Source organism: Bison bison, unplaced genomic scaffold (genome assembly GCF_000754665.1).
Source record: "Bison bison bison isolate TAMUID 2011002044 unplaced genomic scaffold, Bison_UMD1.0 scf7180017864175, whole genome shotgun sequence".
NCBI classification, from domain to species: domain Eukaryota; kingdom Metazoa; phylum Chordata; class Mammalia; order Artiodactyla; family Bovidae; genus Bison; species Bison bison.
This window is the reverse complement of record NW_011494747.1, coordinates 696,400-718,440: the sequence shown is the minus strand read 5'-3', so window position 1 is coordinate 718,440 and position 22,041 is coordinate 696,400. Positions and strand designations below refer to the sequence as shown.

General features: G+C 36.7%; 1 protein-coding gene across 1 annotated transcript in view; it reads left to right on the top strand.

Moving 5' to 3' along the window:
* Window positions 1–22,041, top strand: part of ORC5 (origin recognition complex, subunit 5) — an 88,395-nt gene that overhangs the window by 22,347 nt on the left and 44,007 nt on the right. The window contains exons 6-12 of the mRNA XM_010842283.1: window positions 4,978–5,108; window positions 7,225–7,273; window positions 7,361–7,451; window positions 10,982–11,034; window positions 12,794–12,906; window positions 14,580–14,627; window positions 21,915–22,025. Of these exons, the coding sequence (XP_010840585.1) occupies window positions 4,978–5,108; window positions 7,225–7,273; window positions 7,361–7,451; window positions 10,982–11,034; window positions 12,794–12,906; window positions 14,580–14,627; window positions 21,915–22,025 (596 nt within the window). The remainder of the gene's footprint in view (window positions 1–4,977; window positions 5,109–7,224; window positions 7,274–7,360; window positions 7,452–10,981; window positions 11,035–12,793; window positions 12,907–14,579; window positions 14,628–21,914; window positions 22,026–22,041) is intronic.

The window sequence follows — 22,041 nt, the reverse complement described above, 5'->3', positions numbered from 1 at the left end:
TCTTCTGAGGGATTCCTGTCCGCAGTAGTAGATATAATGGTCATCTGAGTTAAATTCACCCATTCCAGTCCATTTTAGTTTGCTGATACCTAGAATGTCGACGTTCACTCTTGCCATCTCCTGTTTGACCACTTCCAATTTGCCTTGATTCATGGACGTAACATTCCAGGTTCCTATGCAATATTGCTCTTTACAGCATCAGACCTTACTTCTGTCACCAGTCACATCCACAGCTGGGTATTGTTTTTGCTTTGGCTCCATCCCTTCATTCTTTCTGGAGTTATTTCTCCTCTGATCTCCACTGATCAGTTGGGCTTTACATAACTGAAAAGGCAAGGTGGAAAATATCTGTCATCATGTACCCTCCTGGAGATTTGTTCAGCCCTTTGGATAATGAATGTATAGTTTCAACTTCGGGAATTTTTCAGCCATTATTTCTAAAAATATTTCATCTGTCGCCTCTGCTCCCCCCACCTTTTTCCAGGGCTGCATTACATGACCGTTAGATCTCTTGATATTGTCCTGCTGAATCTCTTATTTATTCATTTAAACTTTGTATCTTTTTTCCTCAGTGTTTTATTTGGTTTGGCTTTTGTTTCTGTGTCTTCAAGTTCAGTGACCTTTTTCTCTACAAGTGTCTTCATCTACAGTTATCCAATCCAGGGGATAAAAAGAAAGAGAAAAGGCACAGAAACCAGAGATGAAATTAGAAAATTAGAAAAGGCAGGGGAACCAGAGGTCAAATTGCCAATATCCACTGGACCATAAAGAAAGCAATAGAGTTCCAAAAACATCTACTTCTGCTTTATTGAGTACACCAAAGCCTTTGACCTTGTGGATCACAACAAACTGTGGAAAATTCTTCAAGAGATGGGAATTCCAGACCACTTGACCTGCCTCTTGAGAAATCTGTATGCAATTCAAGAAGCAACAGTTAGAACTGGGCATAGAATAACAGACTGGTTCAAAATTAGAAAAGGAGTACATCAAGGCTGTATATTGTCACCCTGCTTATTTAACTTATATGCAGAGTACATCATGAGAAATGCTGGGCTGGATAAAGCACAAGCTGGAATCAAGATTGCCAGGAGAAATATCAATAACATAAGATACGGAGATGACACCACCCTTATGGCAGAAAGTGAAGAAGAACTAAAGAGCCTCTTGATAAAGTGAAAGAGGAGAGTAAAAAAGTTGGCTTAAAACTCGATATTCAAAAAACTAAGATCCTGGCATCCAGTCCCATCACTTCATGGCAAATAGATGGGGAAACAATGGAAACAGTGAGAGACTTTATTTTGGGGGGCTCCAGAATCACTGCAGATGGTGACTGCAGCCATGAAATTAAAAGATACTTGCTCCTTGGAAGAAAAGCTATGATCAACCTAGACAGTATATTAAAAAGCAGAGACATTACTTTGCCACAAAAGTCTGTCTAGTCAAAGGTATGGTTTTTTCAGTAGTCATGTATGGGTGTGAAAGTTGGACTATAAAGAAAGCTGAGCATGGAAGAATTGATGCTTTTGAACTGTGGTGTTGGAGATGACTTGAGAGTCCTTTGGACTGCAAGGAGATCCAGCCAGTCCATCCTAAAGGAGATGAGTCCTGAATGTTCATTGAAAGGACTGATACTGAAGCTGAAACTCCAATACTTTGGCCACCTGATGTGAAGTACTGACTCACTGGAAAATACCCTGATTCTGGGGAAGATTGAAGATGGGAAAAGGGGCAACAGATGATGAGATGGTTGCATGGCATCACCGACTCCACTGACATGGACATGAGTTTGTGTAAACTCCGGGAGTTGGTGACGGACAGGGAGGCCTGGAGTGCTGCAGTCCATGGGATCGCAGAGAGTCGGACACGACAGTGACTGCTGAATCCAGTGGAATTTTTCTTTATAGATCTCATTATGCTTTTGTTTTCCTTTATCTCCTTGAGCATATAAGTATGTTTTTAATAGTTGTTTAATGTCCTTGTGCACTAATTCAATTACCTCTTTCATTGTGGTTTGTTTCTATTGACTGATTTTTCTCTGTTATGGATATCCATTATACTTTGTCATGTGCTTAGTAATTTTTGATTGAATGATAGATATTAAATTTTTTGTTGTTGCATGTTGGACTTTTTTCTGTTAAGCATTTAAATCACTTGAAGATACGTTTGACCCTCTTGAAGTTATTTTTAAGCTCTTTTGGAGAGAGGGTTCGGGGCTAATTTTAGTTCCACTTCTAAGATACTTCTAAGTCCTTTTGGGTTCTCTGCTGAATGCTCAATGTATTTAGTATAGTTTCTCTATTCTTACTGGTGGAAAAAATGAACAGATTATACCCCTGTCTGAACTCTGGAGATTGTTTGACCTACAGCTCTCCAATAATTGTTTTTTTTCCCCCAGAAGTTTTTCTTGCTTGTTTTTTCTGGGCTTTTACTCTATCTATGCATGCAAATAGGAGAAGGCAATGGCAACCCAATTCAGTACTCTGCCTGGAAAATCCTATGGACGGAGGAGCCTGGTAGGCTGCAGTCCATGGGGTCTCTGAAGAGTCAGACATGACTGAGCGACTTCACTTTCACTTTTCACTTTCACGCATTGGAGAAGGAAATGGCAACCCACTCCAGTGTTCTTGCCTGGAGAATCCCAGGGACGGGGGAGCCTGGTGGGCTGCCGTCTATGGGGTCGCACAGAGTCGGACACGACTGAAGCGACTTAGCAGCAGCAGCATGCATTTAAATGTTGGCATTCAGCTAAGAATCAAGGGCAACCCTTAATGCAGATTTCTGGGGCCCTTTCTCTGCATAGTGTCCTTCTCTCATGAAGTTTACCCTTTATATTCTAGTACCCTTAGCTTTCTCTACTCTCACCTCTGTCTCAACTCAACTAAGATTAATGGGCTCCTTTTGCAACTCTACTGTACCACTATTGTAAAGTTTCCTCTAATTAGAAAGCCTGGCTGATGGTAAGACTCACCTCATTTCCCTTTTCTCGTATCAGAGTTCTTGGCTGCCTGATGTCTGAAAATAGCTGTTTTCTATATTTTGTCCAGTTTTTAGTTGTTTATTTATAGAAGAGTATTTCTGAACTGGAAATACTCCCTCATGACTGGAATCAGAAGTCCCTCTTTCTTCCATCCATCCAGTTATCTGTCAGCTTTTATATATAAGTACCTTTATCTCCAAGTTTTAAGGTACTTTTTACAAGTTTTTACTGTATCAAATATTTATGTTTTAAAAACTTGGCAACATTAAATTTAAAATAGCTACTAGGTGTAAAAATACATAGGCTTCAAAGTCAAATTTTGAACTTTGTATATTTTTTTTCAGTGGTTGTGATATAAAATTGCAGATCTAGCAACAGTCTCTATTTAGAATTCCTTCAGGATAACATTCTAGGCATGAGAATAGGTTTTAAAATGATCTTTTGGGAATGGGGACTTTGTTTATTTGGTTTTTGGCATTTTGTTTGGCCAACTGCCCTGTTTAGCAGATTCTGTTATATACAACTATTTCTGAATTTCTGTATATTAGTATCTATTGATAGACCATATGTATTGTTATGTACCTGACTGACTGTGAGGAAAAAGAGAACAGTTAAAATCAAGGTCTGATGGTAAATGGCAACATATTCATAGTAAAAATACTCAGAAGGATTCTTAAGAAAAAGGAAGTTGACTTGATCAGAGCATTCCATAAGAATTTTCACTTGAAAGTATTGTGATAGTCTTGAACCCTGTGGAACTAGGTTTACAGTACTGCTGCTGCTAAGTCGCTTTCAGTCGTGTCTGACTCTGTGCAACCCCATAGACAGCAGCCCACCAGGCTCCTCCATCCATGGGATTTTCCAGGCAAGAGTACTGGAGTGGGGTGCCATTGCTCTCTCCGAGGTTTACAGTACTACTCTTGGTCAAAGAGCTCTTAACTGAGAAGTCTAAAGAGACCATCGCATCAAGAAGTCAGAGGGAATTGCAATAAGGAATAAATGACTGACTGATTCAGGTGCTATAAACTGGGAAATTTTGAATAATAGATGGTTTCTTTTTAGTTTTAACTGTGCTTCTACAATATTACATTTTTAACAGAATAAAATATAAGTTTAGGATTTTAAAGGCTTCCCTGATACCTCAGTTGGTAAAGAATCCGCCTGCAATTCTAGAGACCCCAGTTCGGTTCCTGGGTCAGGAAGAGTCTCTGGAGAAGGGATGGGCTACCCACTCCAGTATTCTTGGGCTTCCCTTGTGGCTCAGCTGGTAAAGAATCCGCCCACAATGATGGCCACCTGGGCTCGATCCCTGTTTGGGAAGATCCCCTGGAAAAGGGAAAGGCTACCCACTCCAGTATTCTGGCCTGAAGAATTCCATGAACTGTATAGTCCATGGAGTCACAAAGAGTTGGATGTGACTGAGCAACATTCACTTTCACTTAGGGTTCTAAACATGTGATACTGTATAAGAGTAAGATAAAAGAAATAAAGATACCAAAGTTGTAGGAAGAAAACACATTTTATAAAAAAAGGGAAGGACAAAGTAAAGATGAAGATTTTCATGAAAAAATTCTTGAATTATTTTCATTTTACAAAAAAATGAAGCACATTTTCCAATTTTGTGGTGATTTATATAGTACCTCTTGTTTTTACCTAGCTGACTTATGTAATTGGAAAAATAACTGAAGTCCATATTATTTTTTTGCTCTTGATATTGATGTTGCTTTGCCTATTATAAGGTTCTTGTGATTTTCTTTAGATGTCATTTCTTAGTACATCAGGTAAAATTTAGTTATTTTTCTAGAACGTTAGATTCATGATTCTTTTACCTCAGTTTCAAAACTTGTATTACTTTTACATCCTAATCTTGTAACTGTTTTATTATTCCTGATAATTGCTGAACCTGTGTGTTTATTGTTTAAACCTGTATTATAAAATGCTAGAAGATACGACTAGGGTGCTAGGTCAGTCATTTCTGTTCATTTATGTCCCGTGAACAGGGAACCTGCAGAAGATCCTATCTCATGATCATCCTCCAGAGTATTCAGCTGATTTCTATGCTGCCTACATTAACATTCTTCTTGGAGTTTTCTATACTGTCTGTCGAGATTTGAAAGAGCTCCGGCATCTGGTGAGTTCTCATTTTGCTTAAATAAAATGTACATCTTTTATGTAGAAAAGGTGTGAGATAGGCTAGAAGCTAAAAATTTATTCTGGAAATAGAAATCTGTGGGTTAGTACAAATTTTGACCTGATCTGAAACCTTTCAGTCATCTTTAGTTGTTTACTTCCATATATCCTTAGGAGTGTGTTTTTTATTTCCTCCTTTCTCTTTTCTCTAATCACAAGTAATTTTTATTAAAATTAAAATGAAGGCTAACAGAGAGGAGGTGTGAAAACTTAATAAGCAATTGTATATCTAACTTTTTTAACAATTGTTTTTCAGGATTTTGTATTAATATGTATTGATATTACCAGGGCTTCTCGGGTAGCTCAGACAGTAAAGAATCCTCCTGCAGTGCAGGAGACCTGGGTTGGGAAGATCTCCTGGAGGAGGGCGTGGCAACCCACTCCAGTATTCTTACCTGGAGAATCCCCATGGACACAGGAGCCTGGCAGGCTACAGCCCTTGGGGTTGCAAAGAGTAGGACACGACTGAGCAACTAAGCACAGCACATGTATTGATAGTGATCTGAAATCTAGATGCTCTTGAATATGGTCAGAAGCTTTACATAGGTCTTTCCTTAGCCACTAACCTTGAGTTAGTAATCTTTGTATAAAGGGTTACTTTGAATTTATATAAAAGGTTACTTAAAAAAAATTTGTTTTAAACATTAGCTGTTTATACTTCATAGGCAGTTTGGAAAATGTATTTACTTTAATTTTCATATTTAACTTAATTTTGATCTTTGTTCTTTAGTTGTGTGGATCCATGAGGGAGAAGGCAAGAATATCTGGTTTCTTAAAATCTTTTATTAATACTTAAGATCTTATCTCCATGTAACAAGATGGTAAAATGTCTAAGGTTAGAAAATGGAACTTTCAAAGGAATAGATTCTGTTGATATATTTTCTTTGCTTTGTTCTTTTCTTTGCTCTGAAAAATATTACTTAGAAGGATTCAGTGTGTATTTGAGATAGAATATAGGAGAAATTGTCTTCATATTTAGTGTGTTTTTGGAACTTGTAAATTGTAGGCCTCTTCTGATTTAGATGAAGATTTCAAGTGTCTTCTAAGTAGGGAACAAACCAGAGACAAACTGTTCTAGCTCAAGCTTATCAATAACACCTCTCCAGAAGTTGAATGTCTGAGATTCCTGGTGACAGAGGGAAATGACAGCAAGGGGGCTTACAGAGGGGATAGAGGGTCAGTGCGCAGTTCCTGCGTGAGGTGGAGTCGGGAGTGAGTACTCATCCTCTGTCATTCCTGGGAAATAACTTGTAGTTACCATTCCTTAACTCTGATGTCCTTGAATCCTGCAGGTATCTGTGCTGGCAGTCATTTCAAAGTAGATTATTATAAAGTACAAGAAGGAAGAATTATTTAGAGAAACTATTTGTAGGAAAAGAAAGTGTTAAATCTAAATACGGTTTTTATAAAGTCCTTTGGGTTTCACTGAGGAATGATTTTATTGAGGGATGAGATTACTTTTTTTCTTGTTATTGTTACATTATATTCAAAAACTTGAAACTTGAAGTGTGGTTTAAGTCTTTATTACTACTAGTGATACTAATAAATATAAGATGATCTTTAAGTAGTGGAAAAAAAACAGTATAGGGTCCTTATTTTTCTGCATATGTAGAATGTAGGATAATAAACATATATTTTCCTTTTTCCTTTGAATGGATACTTTTATTTGTTTCAAAGTTTGTAAGTGGCACATTTCTTGACAGTTTAATAAATCATCTGCAAAATATTCTTTTTAGGCATAAATACATAAAATATAAAAATATTCTTTTATATGTATGTACTTTTAAATCTGCTTTGGGGATTGTTATGTTACTTTTTATCTAGAGGCCAATATATTAGGTGGGGATTTATCCATTTAAGGAATATTTTACATGTTGTATTACTGCTGTTACTGATAATTATCGTTTTTATTGTTGTAGTAATAAACTGATAACATTTCATTTGGGCAATTATATTGAAATAAGTTTTCCTGAATCCTAACAAAAATTTTACTTGAAAAATAATTTCTAATTGTGGTAGATAAATTTTGTTTCTCTTTTCTCCCCCTTTGTTTATAGGCAGCACTTAATTTTCCTAAATATTGCGAACCTGTGGTTAAAGGAGAAGGTAACTATAATTTTACTGTAATAATTTTTCTTTTGAAAAAATTTCTGTAAGATCTAAATTATTGAAATTTTCTCCTTTTTGGGGTAGCAAATGAACGTGATACTCGCAAGCTCTGGAGAAACATTGAACCTCATTTGAAGAAAGCCATGCAGACTGTTTATCTCAGAGAAATATCAAGGTAATTTTTAATTTATTATATATGTTGTTTCTATATCTTTGTTTAGAATATTCACTAATGTGTCCACATGTTTTCTTACCTTCTTCACATTGGGAAAAAGTTATTGTGAATTTTGAATCATTCCTTACTATTTTGGGAAAGACAGACAATTTTTAGCCAGTATGTTACACAAGGCATATTTCTAATAACTGTTAATTTTTTAAAATCTGGAATGCTACAGGAAAATCCATTTCAGGTTTGTGTTTTATGGTTATGTTAGATATTTGAAAATAATGAAAAATTGAGCATTGAAGTGTATAAATCAAGTCATAAATCTATGTTTGTCTGTTATAGTAATGAAACTACTCAGGAGACATGATTGGGCAGACATAGTATAGTGAGAAAAACAATGGTTTTGATTTCCAGCTTAGTTATTTTCCACCTTTTGAGGTATTAGCAATTCACCTTGAACCTCTAGACCTCAGATCCCTCTTCTAACAATCCTTAGAAGATTTCAGTAATACATGTGAAAGTGATTTGTGATACAAATAAGAAAGTGCCTTATGGATGTTAGGTTTATAAGTCTACATTGCAAAGCAACATAGATTTAAAAACATCAACTCTTCTGTCTTTTTTCACTTGCTAATTTTATCACTTTTCTTTTATGAATACCTTAATCTATAACTATTTTGTATTTGATTTAATTAGCTGATTAGAAGATTTTAATATTAGCAGTTTCTGAATAAGTAGAAACATTGCAAAGATATTTAATCCTTTTTTAATAATAAAAAGTCATTTGATGAAAGTTTTTGGAAGTCACAGAATAGAAAAGCTTATGATCTGATTTATTAAAGGTAGAAAAATTTGAGTGGTTGTTACAGTGACTCTTACGTAGCGATACAAGGACTTCTAGTTTTCCATAGGATAATGTTGGCCACCTGAATCCAGTTCTCTCCACAAAGATCACTAAGGAGAGCAAATAAAATCACTCTAACCCTAGCCTGCAGTATGACTAGAAGTCTACTCTGCTGGCTCTGTGGTAAAGAATCCGTCTGCCAGTGCAGGAGCCCCAGAGATGCAGATTCGATCCCTGAATCGGGAAGATCCCCTGGGGGAGGAAATGTCAATCCACTCCAGAATTCTTGCCAGGATAATCCCATGGACAGTGGAGCCTGGTGGGCTATAATCCATCGGGTTGCAGAGTCGGACCTGACTGACTAAGCATGCATGCCCATGCTACAGAGTTAACTACAAGTTTTAAGTTACATGTAAATAGTGAAATAAACAATCGAAGCCAGCAGAGCCAACTCTGGAGCTGAAGTGAAAAGTTAAGCAATGACTATAGGGAAAAGAGGAGAGGATGGTGGGGCAGGGCATGGGGTTGACATGTAGTCCTGAAGTACAAATGAATCATGTCTGGAAAGAGAGTCCAACTCTTAAGTGAGAAAATACTGAGAACAAATGAGGCCTGAGCACTGGCTACTGGAGAATCAAAAGGAAGTGTTTGAAGAGTATGTAGACAAAAATTAACAAAGTAGGTTTGGGAAAGTACTGTTTTTGAGGCTGATTTGAAAGGACATGGCATTTCCTGTCTGCTTGATGGTAAAGAATGAAGTGAAGTGGGGGGATTAAGGCAAACAGGTAAGCTACTTACCAAGGAAGGTGAATCTGTAATAAAGCAAAATGATAGGTGAGCAATATTTTCAAGAAACTTGAGGAGAGGAAGTGTAAGCCAAGGAAGTTTATATCCAGCCAACCTGTCGTTCAGGTATCGTGGGTGTAGAAAAACAGTGTTAAGCTTGTAAGAACTCAGGGAACGCTATATTCATAAGCACTTTCTGAAAAATCAGTGCAATGGAGATGCCTAGAAGGCAATGGCAACCCACTCCAGTACTCTTGCCTGGAAAATCCTATGGACAGAGGAGCCTGGTAGGCTGCAGTCCATGGGTCGCTAAGAGTCGGATATGACTGAGCGACTTCACTTTGACTTTTCACTTTCATGCATTGGAGAAGGAAATGGCAACCCACTCCAGTGTTCTTGCCTGGAGAATCCCAGGGACAGGGGAGCCTGGTGGGCTTCCGTCTCTGGGGTCGCACAGAGTCAGACACGACTGAAGTGACTTAGCATCAGGGAAGCTTTAGCAAAAGGATTGACAGGCACTACATTTGGTCATAGGTCAAAACTAAAAGATGGGAACAAGGGTAGAATACTGTTTGTATAATTACATTCTCTGACAGGATGGGAATAACTCAATTACAAAGTTAAAATATGGAAAAAGAAGAGAAAGAGAAAAGGCAAAGTAGAATAAACTCATGGTTTGCTGTACACGTAAAAGGTGACATCAGAATAGTTCAGAACTTAAAATTATTAAAATAAAAAAGAATTACAGAAGTCTCACACCCCATTATCCCTTTCACTTTTTTCCTTAATCACATAGTAATTTCTAATTTGTTATCATCATCTTTCACAAGTATGTCTGTATACACATATATTGCTATATATGCAATTAATATGTAATCTATTTGGAGAAGGCAGGGGCACCCCACTCTAGTACTCTTGCCTGGAAAATCCCATGGACGGAGGAGCCTGGTAGGCTGCAGTCCATGGGGTCGCTAGGAGTCGGACACGACTGAGTGACTTCACTTTCACTTTTCACTTTCATGCATTGGAGAAGGAAATGGCAACCCACTCCAGTGTTCTTGCCTGGAGAATCCCAGGGACAGGGGAGCCTGGTGGGCTGCCGTCTCTGGGGTCGCACAGAGTCAGACACAACTGAAGCGACTTAGCAGCAGCAGCAGCATAGTATGTTTAGGTGTAGATCGCAGAAATCAGTGTTGCTAATTTGATCTCTTACTTTACTAAGGTACTCTGAAAATATTGTTCTTTATTGGGATGTACCCATTTATGTTTATTGATAGGAAACATATATGTTTTATTATCCTTGATTAGTTTGCAGAATCTCTTATGTGATTATTTTCTGTCTCTTTTTGAAAACAAAATTGGTATTTAGGGCAGTTTGCATTTTTGTTCCAGCTGTTTACCTTTTTAATAATAGCACATATAATGCTTGTAGTTCCTTTTTATCATATTGTGGCATAAAGGGCCAGTGAGACTCTCCAGCAGTGTAATAGAGAAAGGACATTCTAAGCCAGGTGATATCTCCTGGTCCATTTGAAACTGTCCCTGTATATGACAACCATTTTCCTTGGTACCTGTGACTGTCATTCACACATGTATAATAACAATTTTTGCTAAATTAAATCAACAGTATCAGTTGGTGCTTTTTGATAACTTTATAATTGTGATCAGAAGAAAAGAGATTTTTGAAAAAAATTAACATCTGGGCATTGATATATAATTTTATATTGTTCTAATATACACTAAGTGATTTTGTAGCAGTACCAATGTGTATATTATTTGTCTTGTTTATAAGGTAATTAATGTATTTTGTCAAGTCAAAAAAAATTTTGTTTTTCTAGGGCTTTAAGTATAGTATATTGATTTTATATATTTTCAATCCATTATTACCCTTCCATTTTTTTTTTTCCAGTTCACAGTGGGAAAAGCTACAGAAAGATGACACAGATCCAGGACAACTGAAAGGTATCAAAGGAAGTGTTGAGACAGTTACCAGAGACACTTCTTCAATGATTACTCATAATCAAGATACCAAAGTTCACACTAAAGAGCATTAATCAGTAGTGTTATAAAAGATAATTTACAAGCTACTGTTATTTATTTATTTTTTGCTGTATCACAGTATCTTAGTTCCCCAACCAGGGACCAAAGATGGTCCCTGGCGTGAAAGCAGTTAGTCCTAACTACTGGACCACAGGCTACCATGATATTTTAAATAATGATTTAAGGCACCATGATATTCTAATTACTGGTTTTCTTTTAAGCAGTACTGCAGTGTAATGGGAGGAAATGAAGTTTGAATACCAGTTTTCTATTTTTTACGTGTTGGATTATATCATGTGAAAACCAAGCAGTTTATATTTCTTTAAATGCTTGTATTAAACCAATCACTTGTATACCTAATTTTATCCCAGTGTATATGTATTCCATGAGTTTTATGGAATAAAGTTCAATTTTATGTTTAGTTTGAGGATTACATTTCGTTTGGTTATATTTTGAAAGCTTTGTCCTTTTGTTTCCTTTAAAGAAACTATTACCTTGGGTTTATCCCATAGAACTACAGCTGACCCTTGAACAACATATATTTGAACTGCAGAGGTCTACTTATAACACAGATTTTTTTCAGTAAATATATTGTAAGTTTTTTTGGAGATATTCAACAATTTGAAAAAACTCATGAATGAACTGCATAGCCTACAGGTATCAAAAAGAAATTAAGGAAAAGTTAAGTATGTCATGAATGCATAAAATACATATAGGTATACATATACAAAATATATGTTAACTGACTGTTGATGTTATCATTAAGGCTTCCAGTCAGCAATAGGCTATTAGTAGTTAAGTTTTGGGGGAGTCGAAGTTATATGCAGATTTTCTACTGTATAAGAGTGGGGTGCCATAAATAGCCTCCATTATTTAAGGGTGAACTTAAAACCTACCATTAAATTACTGCAAAGATTCAAAGATGCTTAAGTAAAGCACCTAGCACAGTGTCTTCCACATGCTAGATATTCAGTAAATACCAGATTCCATTTTCCCTTCCCCTAAAAATCATTGCTGCTGACTGACTACTGTTTAATTTATCCCTTCATTCTTTTGTATAAGGTACTGTAAGGATACAAAAAACATTAAACTTATCTCCCTCAGTAAACACTGAAGCTTAGTAGGAAATATAACTTACGTTTAATTAATTCTTTATATAAAGTTAAATGGACCATAAATATATATGAAGTGAGAATTCACAGTAGAGATAAATTTTCTGTTTTGGTGTGGTAGGGGAGCATCATGGAACGTTTAGTGGAGTGTAGCTTTGAAGAATTGGAGAAGGCAATGGCAACCCACTCCAGTGTTCCTGCCTGGAGAATCCCAGGGACGGGGGAGCCTGGTGGGTTGCCGTCTATGGGGTCGCACAGAGTTGGACACGACTGAAGCTACTTAGCAGCAGCAGCAGCAGCTTTGAAGGGCAGGATGGTTAGGATTTAGACTTCATGTAACAGAGTAAGCAGAGCATATCATAACAAATAACAGAATGAATAAAACTTATCATTAATAATAATATTTGCCCCATCACCATCATTATCATGGCATTTTAAGGTCAGGGCACTTAAAAATCTTTTGACTACAGGATACCATATGGAAGTCAATACATAAGTGAGAAAAGATATGATACTTAAAATCTGATGGTAGCCTGTTAAATACTTCATGAAAGTATTTTGTTGTATAGGTCTCTCAGCATATACTCATGTGGAACTTCCGTACTACTCTAAATTTATTCTAATTGCTGCATACCTCGCTTCTTATAATCCAGCAAGAACCGACAAGAGGTTTTTCCTTAAGGTAATCATTTCTTTTCTATTTTTGAAGAAATAGGGAATACTTTGAAATTCCTCAACTCCTATAAATTTATAAGGGATAGAGATTAGAATAAGAGATTGGTATACTTAGGGTTCATTCTTTAAAGATTTTGTTTTCTTTTAATCATTTATCCTTTGTTTCTCACTTCACCTTTGCAAATCAACAATGTTAATTGAGAACTTTCTTTAGAATTTTAAGAATGAATGAGTGCCACTTTTGGGGTGGAGACGTGATGGAGCAAACAAGCCAAAAAAGATATATTAGTGTCTAGTAAGATTGATATGATAAACAACTTGTAGCAAGTGTTGAGGAAAGAAGGCTTCATGGAGAAGGTGGCATTGGTTGCTGAATTTTGAAAGACAAATTAGTCTGAAAATGACAGCAAAAAATACATGTCTTTCCTGAAATGAATATCGATAATAAAATCTACAGGCCTTCAGAACTTTATCCATCAACAGAGCATTCCTCACACTTAACAAACTTCTAAACAGAGTTTCTTTGGAATGCATGAGCCATTTCTTCAATCACCTTCCACCTAAGGAAATACCAACTCTTTTTCCATAATGAACTCAGCTGCTCTTCCCCATATAATCACTTGCTCTCTTTTACCAATTCATTATGTCAAATGGGTGAAAAATATCCTTGCAACCAGATACATTTTGCTACACATCCTAGACATGTACAGTTACAAGTTAATTAATAAAAAATTCAGTCAAACTGAACTTTTCTCTTTTCGAGGTCTTGGCTGCTTTTCTAACTCTCCAACCTTTTTTTACATTGGTTTCTCCATCTAGAATTCCTTCCTCTCCAATCTCTGAATGCTTGAATTTCACCTATTCATTTTTTTTTCTGCCTTGAATCATTTATTCTTTATTTCTCACTTTAAGATAACAACCTAAATGGGTGAGCTAGGTAATTTCACAGAGAAGTTCAGTAATAATTGTACATTTAAAAATGAATAAATAGGTTTTGTTAAAAATAAGAGGGATGGGAATAATTTAAAGGGTGGTAACTCCTTTATTATTCTAAAGTTCCTATTATAGTATCATATGCTCCATACACTGTTATCCGGAACATTCAGGAGCCTTTGCATGTATATTAATTGGAAAGAAATCTCATTTTAGAATTGTTTTCTTTTTGAAAACTATGCAATTTGACTCATTAAATGTAATATATTTTTATCTATTTCCTTTTTGCCTGTCTCTACCACTAGTCTTTCATTTAAAGAGGGCAAGGACTGTCGTCTATTTTTTTCTCCACTCTTAAATCCAAGTACTTAACTAAATGCTCTCAATTTTATTTGACTTGACAACTTGCCTTACAGAATGAATGAAAACTCATTAATGTTTGTAAAAGTCTTATTTTTATAGAAATAAATGTGCTGTAATAAATCAATATAAGTTCTTTAGGAAGTATCACTTGTATTTTAAAACCTCTTTACATGCAAAAGTAATCTTGCATATGATCAAAATTTGATTTTAAAAGTCTAAAATATGTTGATATTTTAAGGTGATATTTTAGGCAGTAAATAGAATAAAATAATAAAGCCCAAGATACATAAATTAGTATTGTGTGTACCATGTTTTAAACAAATTGTGCTTTCTGTTTTATGGAGTCCTATCTTTTATCTTAAAAATTATTTATCTTAATTGCAGCATCATGGGAAAATCAAGAAAACCAATTTTTTAAAGAAACATGAAAAGGTATTTATGTTGTAACTTCTCTAATGAAAAAACTTATGAATTTGGAATATTATTAAAAGTAAATTAATGCATAATTGTATTAGCCATTTGGCTATAAGAAGTTACTTGTATTGATATGGCACCATCATAATGTAATAGTATTTTATTATGTAGAATATAGTGATTGGGGAGGCACAATTCAGTTGAGCTGGTTCTAGAGGTAAAAGTGAGTTGACAAAATTTTTTCTAAGTGAATTAATAGATGAAAAAGGTCACATTGGAATTTTCAGTTAAATATAGAATGTATTCCTCTTGTCCCCTTTGAAATACCCACAGATATGGTGTTGAAGAAGTTAAAAAGGTAAAACTAAGAAGGTCTAAGCAGATCAGAGATCTGTAAAATTTGAAATTGACTAGTAGATAGATTTACAGGTGACTAAGCGGATCAGGGGCCTCCCTAGTTGCTCAGATGGTAAAGAATCTGCCTGCAATGCAGGAGATCAGGTTTCAACATAGGGGTCAGGAAAATCCTCTCGAGGAGAAAATGGCAATCCACTGCAATATTCTTGCCTGGAAAATTCCATGGCCAGAGGAGCTTAGCGTAATCCATGGGGTCACAAAGAATTGGACACTACTGAGCAACTAACAGACACAAGTAAGCAGATCAAGGAAGACTGAAACGTAATGCCCCAAACAGGCTGTTTTGACCTGAGGAATCTAGAAATGCTTAGGAATTAGAAGCAATATGCACCTTTGGAGGTACAGCTGTGGGGCAAGATTGAAATTGGTGAAAGGAACATTTAGTCTATTCGGATCTCTCTGTGACTTTTCTTGACAGAAACTAGAGGAGTTTGAACTATAGACTTAGCACTATGGATGCTGAGAGTTTTGTTTCTCTTTTATTGTTAAAAACCGTTTTACTTAGCTTACACTTCTAAATTGAGGACATTGTTTTACTGTCTTTGCTGCTTAAAAAAAAAAAAGCACTTGCTGTGCATCTGTTATTCCTGTGTTATTCTTGTTTTCTCTGGGTGCTTTCAAGTTCTCTTTTCCTTTTACTTTAGTGTTCTTTGCATTTCACTGTGATAATCTGGGATTGAATTTCTTTTTACATGGCATTAATTTGCTTCCTATTTGGAATAATGATGCCTTTTTAATTTTGGTAAAGTCTTAGTCATTAACTTTTCAAATATTGCCCCTCATCCATTCTCTCCTGGAATAGGAAATGGCAGCCCACTCCAGTATTCTTGCCTGGAAAATCCCATGGACAAAGGCGTCTGGTGTGCTACAGTCATGAGGTCGCAGAGAGTCAGACATGACAGAGCATGCACAAACACACACAAGTTTCCATTCTCTCTAGCATGTCTTCCTGAGACACTAAAGTATCAGAGTCAGTCTAATTCTACATTTTCTGTTTTTGCTGACCTGTGCACATAATGTCCTGCTTCCTGAATATTTTATTATTTTTAATTGTTGGCTTAACTTAAATGTTGGCATTTTTGAGGCCTGAGGTGTGTTCCTTTAGAGAATTTTTACGCCTGCTTCTATGCAAGCACTTAGAAACACCAGTAACTTGGGATCATTTGAAATTCAGTTCTCTGCCTGGGTGCTTTCAGACCACAAAGATACTGTGAATTCTGCCTCCACATCAGAATTAGCTCTGGCTACTAGTTAAAAGTATCGAGGAAGACTTTTCTCCTCCATTCACACAGAGCTAGAGTTTGGCAGGCAAATTTCCTTATCAAATCCATTTGCTTGGCTTGGAAAGACTTTTCTAATTCGCCCTTTCACTGAGACATCTCTGATTATGCTCTCTGCTATAGGGAGATCATTGATTTTGTACCCTCTTTCTTACGCTTGTAGCTGCTTTGTGTCATAAAGGATTGGTAGGAGAAGGGAATACTTCTGGCTGAGGTAGTGAGGGAAGGATTTGTAATAGGGCTTGCATTTTGAGTGGGCACTCAAGAATGGTGAGGATTAGATATTCAGAGATGGACAGAGAAGATATTCCGATTGAAGAAATACCAAGAAGTACAGGTGAGAAAGTATAGGATTTATAAATTACATAATGAAATACAGTTGGCTGTAGTATATGGTGAGTTTGAGAGAAAAGTCAATTGAGGCCAGATTGTGGAAGAATTTCCTCACTCGGCAGTTAGGGGAAGGAAGCCCATCTATTCTCCTCTATATCTCAGTACTTGGTGGTAATTGGGTCATATTTATTGAACAAATGAATAAATTGGATGAATGAATGAAGAAAATCAAAGAATGAACATAGAGCTAAGAGATTTTAGGCCTTACTCTTTAGACAGAAAATTATTTAAGAATGTTGAGGAGGGACATATACGAATGCTGATCAGAGAGAACTGTGAAAGAGCTTGCACTGTAGACCATCCTTGTGAAATGAATGGATTTGTACAAGTCTAGGAGAAGGCAATGGCACCCCACTCCAGTACTCTTGCCTAGAAAATCCCATGAACGGAGGAGCCTGGTGGGCTGCAGTCCATGGGGTCCCTAGGAGTTGGACACGACTGAGCGACTTCACTTTCACTTTTCACTTTCATGCATTGGAGAAGGAAATGGCAACCCACTCCAGTGTTCTTGCCTGGAGAATCCCAGGGACAGGGGAGCCTGGTGGGCTGCCGTCTCTGGGGTCGCACAGAGTTGGACACGACTGAAAGGACTTAGCAGCAGCAGCAGCAGGAAGATAGTCTTGAAGGAGGGAACTGTATGAGCGAAGACATTGTGAGGGTGTTTTTAGTTGTGAGGGTGATTTTAGTTCTAGGTAATGATAGTTCTTCTGATATCCTTATAGATTTGATTTTTGCAGTAGCCTCTTGTCTTTGGTTCATGTCATTTTAAAATCTGAACTAACTTACTAAAATCTGTATACACTTAGTAGTTCCTTTGTATTTTTATTGCCTCTCCTCTTGAAATCTTATTGAATGCTTACTTTATGCCAAGTATTCTGCTAGAGGCTCCAGACAAAGTGGAGAACAAAAGAACCATTGTCTCTGCTCTCAGGAAGCTTTCAATTTAATCAAGGAATCAAATATTAAATGCAAACCATAGGAGCTCAATTCAGTTTCCTTATTTAAATTAAAGGAGATTTGATTTAATCTTAAAAAAAAAGCAAACCATACAAATAATTATCATTAACAGTTGTTTTAAATCTGTTGTGTTTGTTCTTCACTTGTATTTTTCTCTACGTACCTTCATTTTTTTGAGATGTACTCATTTTTTTAAGATTTTACTTTTCAATTCAACTAATGCGTGTATGTGATACCAGGTTATTTGCCAGTGGGTTTATATGGAAAAGGCTTCCCTGGTAGCTCAGATGGTAAAGCGTCTGCCTACAATGTGGGAGACCCGGGTTCGATCCCTGCGTCGGGAAGATCCCCTGGAAAAGGAAATGACAACCCACTCCAGTATGCTTGCCTGGAAAAGCCCATGGACTGAGGAGCCTGGTAGGCTGCAGTCCATGGGGTTGCAAAGAGTCGGACACGACTGAGCGACTTCACTTCACTTTATATGGAAAAGCAACATTTTTCCTTTCCTCGCTCATAGTTCTGTTCCCCTCAATTAAACTTCTTTTAATTGCTCCTAGTTTTAGTTTTTTCTGGTATAAATATCTGTAACTCCAAGTTTATGTTTCAGGCTCTATATTTTTTAATTTGACTTGATACCAGTTTTGATTCCTTTTTATCTCCTCTAACGTTTATTTTACTTGGTTTTCTTTTTCACCTGTTTTCTTCTATTCGTACAGACCTTCATTCTCTAATGAGCTGTGGTGAATCTAGTGAGGTATTTCTCACACTTTGACTTTCTCTCTAGGTGGGAAGCCAATTTGTGTTTATAGAACCCAAAATCAGGTCTATGAAGAAGATAAATGTCATATGCCCTACAGGGCACTGGAACACTTTAATTTTGAATTGGAAATGTGTTTTCTAATCATAAAATAAGTGAAAATTAGAAAAGTATTGGTGGCATTTTGCAGTGTGATTCTCAGCTTGAATTGCCTCCCACTTTACTCCCAACACGTCAGGAATTTGGTAATTTTTACTATTCTCAAGTCACTTCTAAGTGTTAATGAGGACAGGGACACCAGTTCCAATTTAGATAGTTCAACTTTTACCTTTATGTTTTTCTTTCTTCCCTCTAACATAATTTCATTCATTATCCTTTCATCCATTCATTTGTTAAACTAACAAAGTGCTAGGAATGAAAAAGGTAAATAAAACATCTGTTTTCGAGGCATTTGTGTGGAAAAGAAAAAAATGTAAATAAGTATATAATGATAGTAATAATAAAAGTTGTTGAGCACTGTAAGCCAAACACTGTAGACTCTATGTATGATCTTAATTCTCAAAATGAGTTAATGAATGTAGTTACTATCATTATCCTCATTTTCTAGATGATTAAATTGAATATTAAAGAGAAATTTAGTAACTTGCCTGAGATTATATAGTTCTATGGTAGCACCAGCATCCAGTTCCTGGACTTCCTGAATCCAAAGCCTACTGTGATGTTTGACATACTGTTCTAGGACTCATACAACTGACAAATGATTATTATCTAGGATTTTTAAAGACTCATACAGACAAATGAGAAAAAGGCAAAGGTCCAGTAAACAAATGGGTGAGTGATACAAAAAGGAACTTGAAGTATCTTTATAAACATGACACAGTTATCACCCTCATTGACTAATGAGGGTGCAACTTTGACTAATGAGAAATGCAACTTTAAATATACAGTTTATTACTTATTTATTTATTTTTGGCTGCACTAGGTCTTCGTTGCTGCTTGTTGATTTCTCTAATTGCAGTGAGTGGGAGCTACTTTATAGTTGCAGTGCATGGGTTTATCATTGCAGTGGCTTCTCTTGTTGTGAAGCATAGGCTCAAGGGTACCTGGGCTTAAGTAGTTGAGGCACAAGGGCTTAGTTACCCTGTGGCATGAGGTATCTTCCCAGACCAAGGATCGAACCTGTAACCCCTGCATTGGCAGGCAGGTTCTTAACCAGTGGACCACCAAGGAAGTCCCAAGAAATCCAAATTTAAGCAACACTGGGATATTATTTTATACCCTTAATATTAGCAAAACTGAAAAAGAATATTTATGACTCCAAATGTGGGTAGTGTGGAAAAATAAGAGCCTGAAATTCTGTAGTTTGATCATATCAAAGTCAATATTTGAATGTACTTTGCATTGATGAGGATAGGCTGGGTAGTACTGTAGTGACAAACTCTGTGACCTTCATTGGCTCCCAAAGCTGGTGCTCTGTGACAGGGACAGGGCGGGTAGGGAGGTAGGAAAGGGGTTCAGGATGGAGGGGACACGTGTATATTTTGGCCGATTCATATTGATGTATGGCGAAAACCATCATTATGTTGTAAAGTAATTATCCTCCAATTGAATAAACTGAAAAAAAAAAAGGAATACTGGAGTGGGTTGCCATTTTCTTCTCCAGGGAATCTTTCTGACCCAAGGTTCGAACCCGTATCTCCTGCATTGGCAGGCAAATTCTTTGCCACTGAGCCACCAGGGAAGCCAGCATATATAGTAGTAGTTTAAAAATTGTCATGAAAATTATAAAAATACCAAATTCTGGAGAACAGTTCTTCTTGAGAGGGAAGGGGATAATGAGATATGGAAGGGGTGCAGGGGTCTTCAGTTTGTAACATGATCGAATGCTTTTTTTGTACAAATTGCATAATATTTGGATGTGGTTGAAATTGGGTGGTGGGTATACTGGTATATTTTCTAAATGTTTGAAGTATTTAACAAGAAAAGAATATAAACTTTAAGACCTGGAAAATGATTTCTAAACTATCTTTTAGATATAAGTAGCTGGTATAAAAAAGGTATAAATTACATTTTTTGTAATTATGAATAGGTTTTTTTTTAACTTATTCTTTAAAGAAATAGTTAATCCCATGCATGTAAATAAAGCTTCCCATTTATTTGTCCTTGCTCATATAGAGTACTTAAATTCTTACACTGCTACTAAAATTATCTGATGCTGCTGCTGCTAAGTCGCTTCAGTTGTGTCTGACTCTGTGCGACCCCATAGACAGCAGCCTACCAGGCTCCCCTGTCCCTGGGTTTCTCCAGGCAAGAATACTGGAGTGGGTTGCCATTTCCTTCTCCAGTGCATGAAAGTGAAAAGTGAAAGTGAAGTCGCTCAGTCATGTCCAACTCTTAGCGACCCCATGGACTGCAGCCTACCAGGCTCCTCTGTCCATGGGATTTTCTAGGCAAGAGTACTGGAGTGGGGTGCCATTGCCTTCTCCGAAAATTATCTGATATAATTGTCTAATTTAATTATCTATAGACCTTTGAGCACTGCTGTTTTCCAGTAAGAAATAATTGTATCATTGACTCTGTAGACAAGTATGAACGTTTTACAGTCTTAAAAATTTTTAATAAATTTTACATTGTTTTAAACTACAGCTTATTCACATCCTGTGAAACACTGCATTCATTTTCTAAGCTTGTATTTACTATAACTTGTCTTTTTAGAACAGTTAATGTTGAACAAGTACATTTTTCAGGAAGTGGCACAAAGAGAAGTGGTGAGGAGTTAGTAGTAGATTATAGTCTAGGGGTTAGGGCCTGGACCCTACTTTTGATTGTGCACTATCTTGACAAATGACTTGGCTAAATCACTTAACATCTGGTTCAGTTCAGTTCAATTCAGTTCAGTCGCTCAGTCGTGTCTGACTCTTTGCGACCCCATGAATCTCAGCACGCCAGGCCTCCCTGTCCATCACCAACTCCCGGAGTTCACTCAGATTCACGTCCATCGAGTCAGTGATGCCATCCAGCCATCTCATCCTCTGTCGTCCCCTTCTCCTCCTGCCCCCAATCCCTCCCAGCATCAGAGTCTTTTCCAATGAGTCAACTCTTCGCATAAGGTGGCCAAAGTACTGGAGTTTGAGCTTTAGCATCATTCCTTCCAAAGAAATCCCAGGTCTGATCTCTTTTAGAATGGACTGGTTGAATCTCCTTGCAGTCCAAGGGACTCTAAAGAGTCACAACAGCAAAATAGGGGTGATGTTTGGAACTAGACTGGATGACTTGTGAATTCTTTCATGTTTGTTGATGCTAAGTCAGAACGTCTTGAAGACACCATTGAAAAATAAATCATTATCATGTCAGGTAAAATTTTAACTTAGAGACTGCCAGTTAGATTTCTTAGCCTCTATGGGGAACTGTTTACAGTATAAATATGTTTTATTGGGAATTTATAATACAGAAAGCAAGTGTTCTGCTGTAAGAAGAAATCCATGTTCTTTTTTCTTATAGACAAGCAATCATCTCCTCGGACCAAAACCATTTCCATTAGACAGATTATTAGCAATATTATATAGTATTGTGGACAGCAGAGTTGCTCCAACAGCAAATATCTTCTCCCAGGTAAGCTTAATGATAG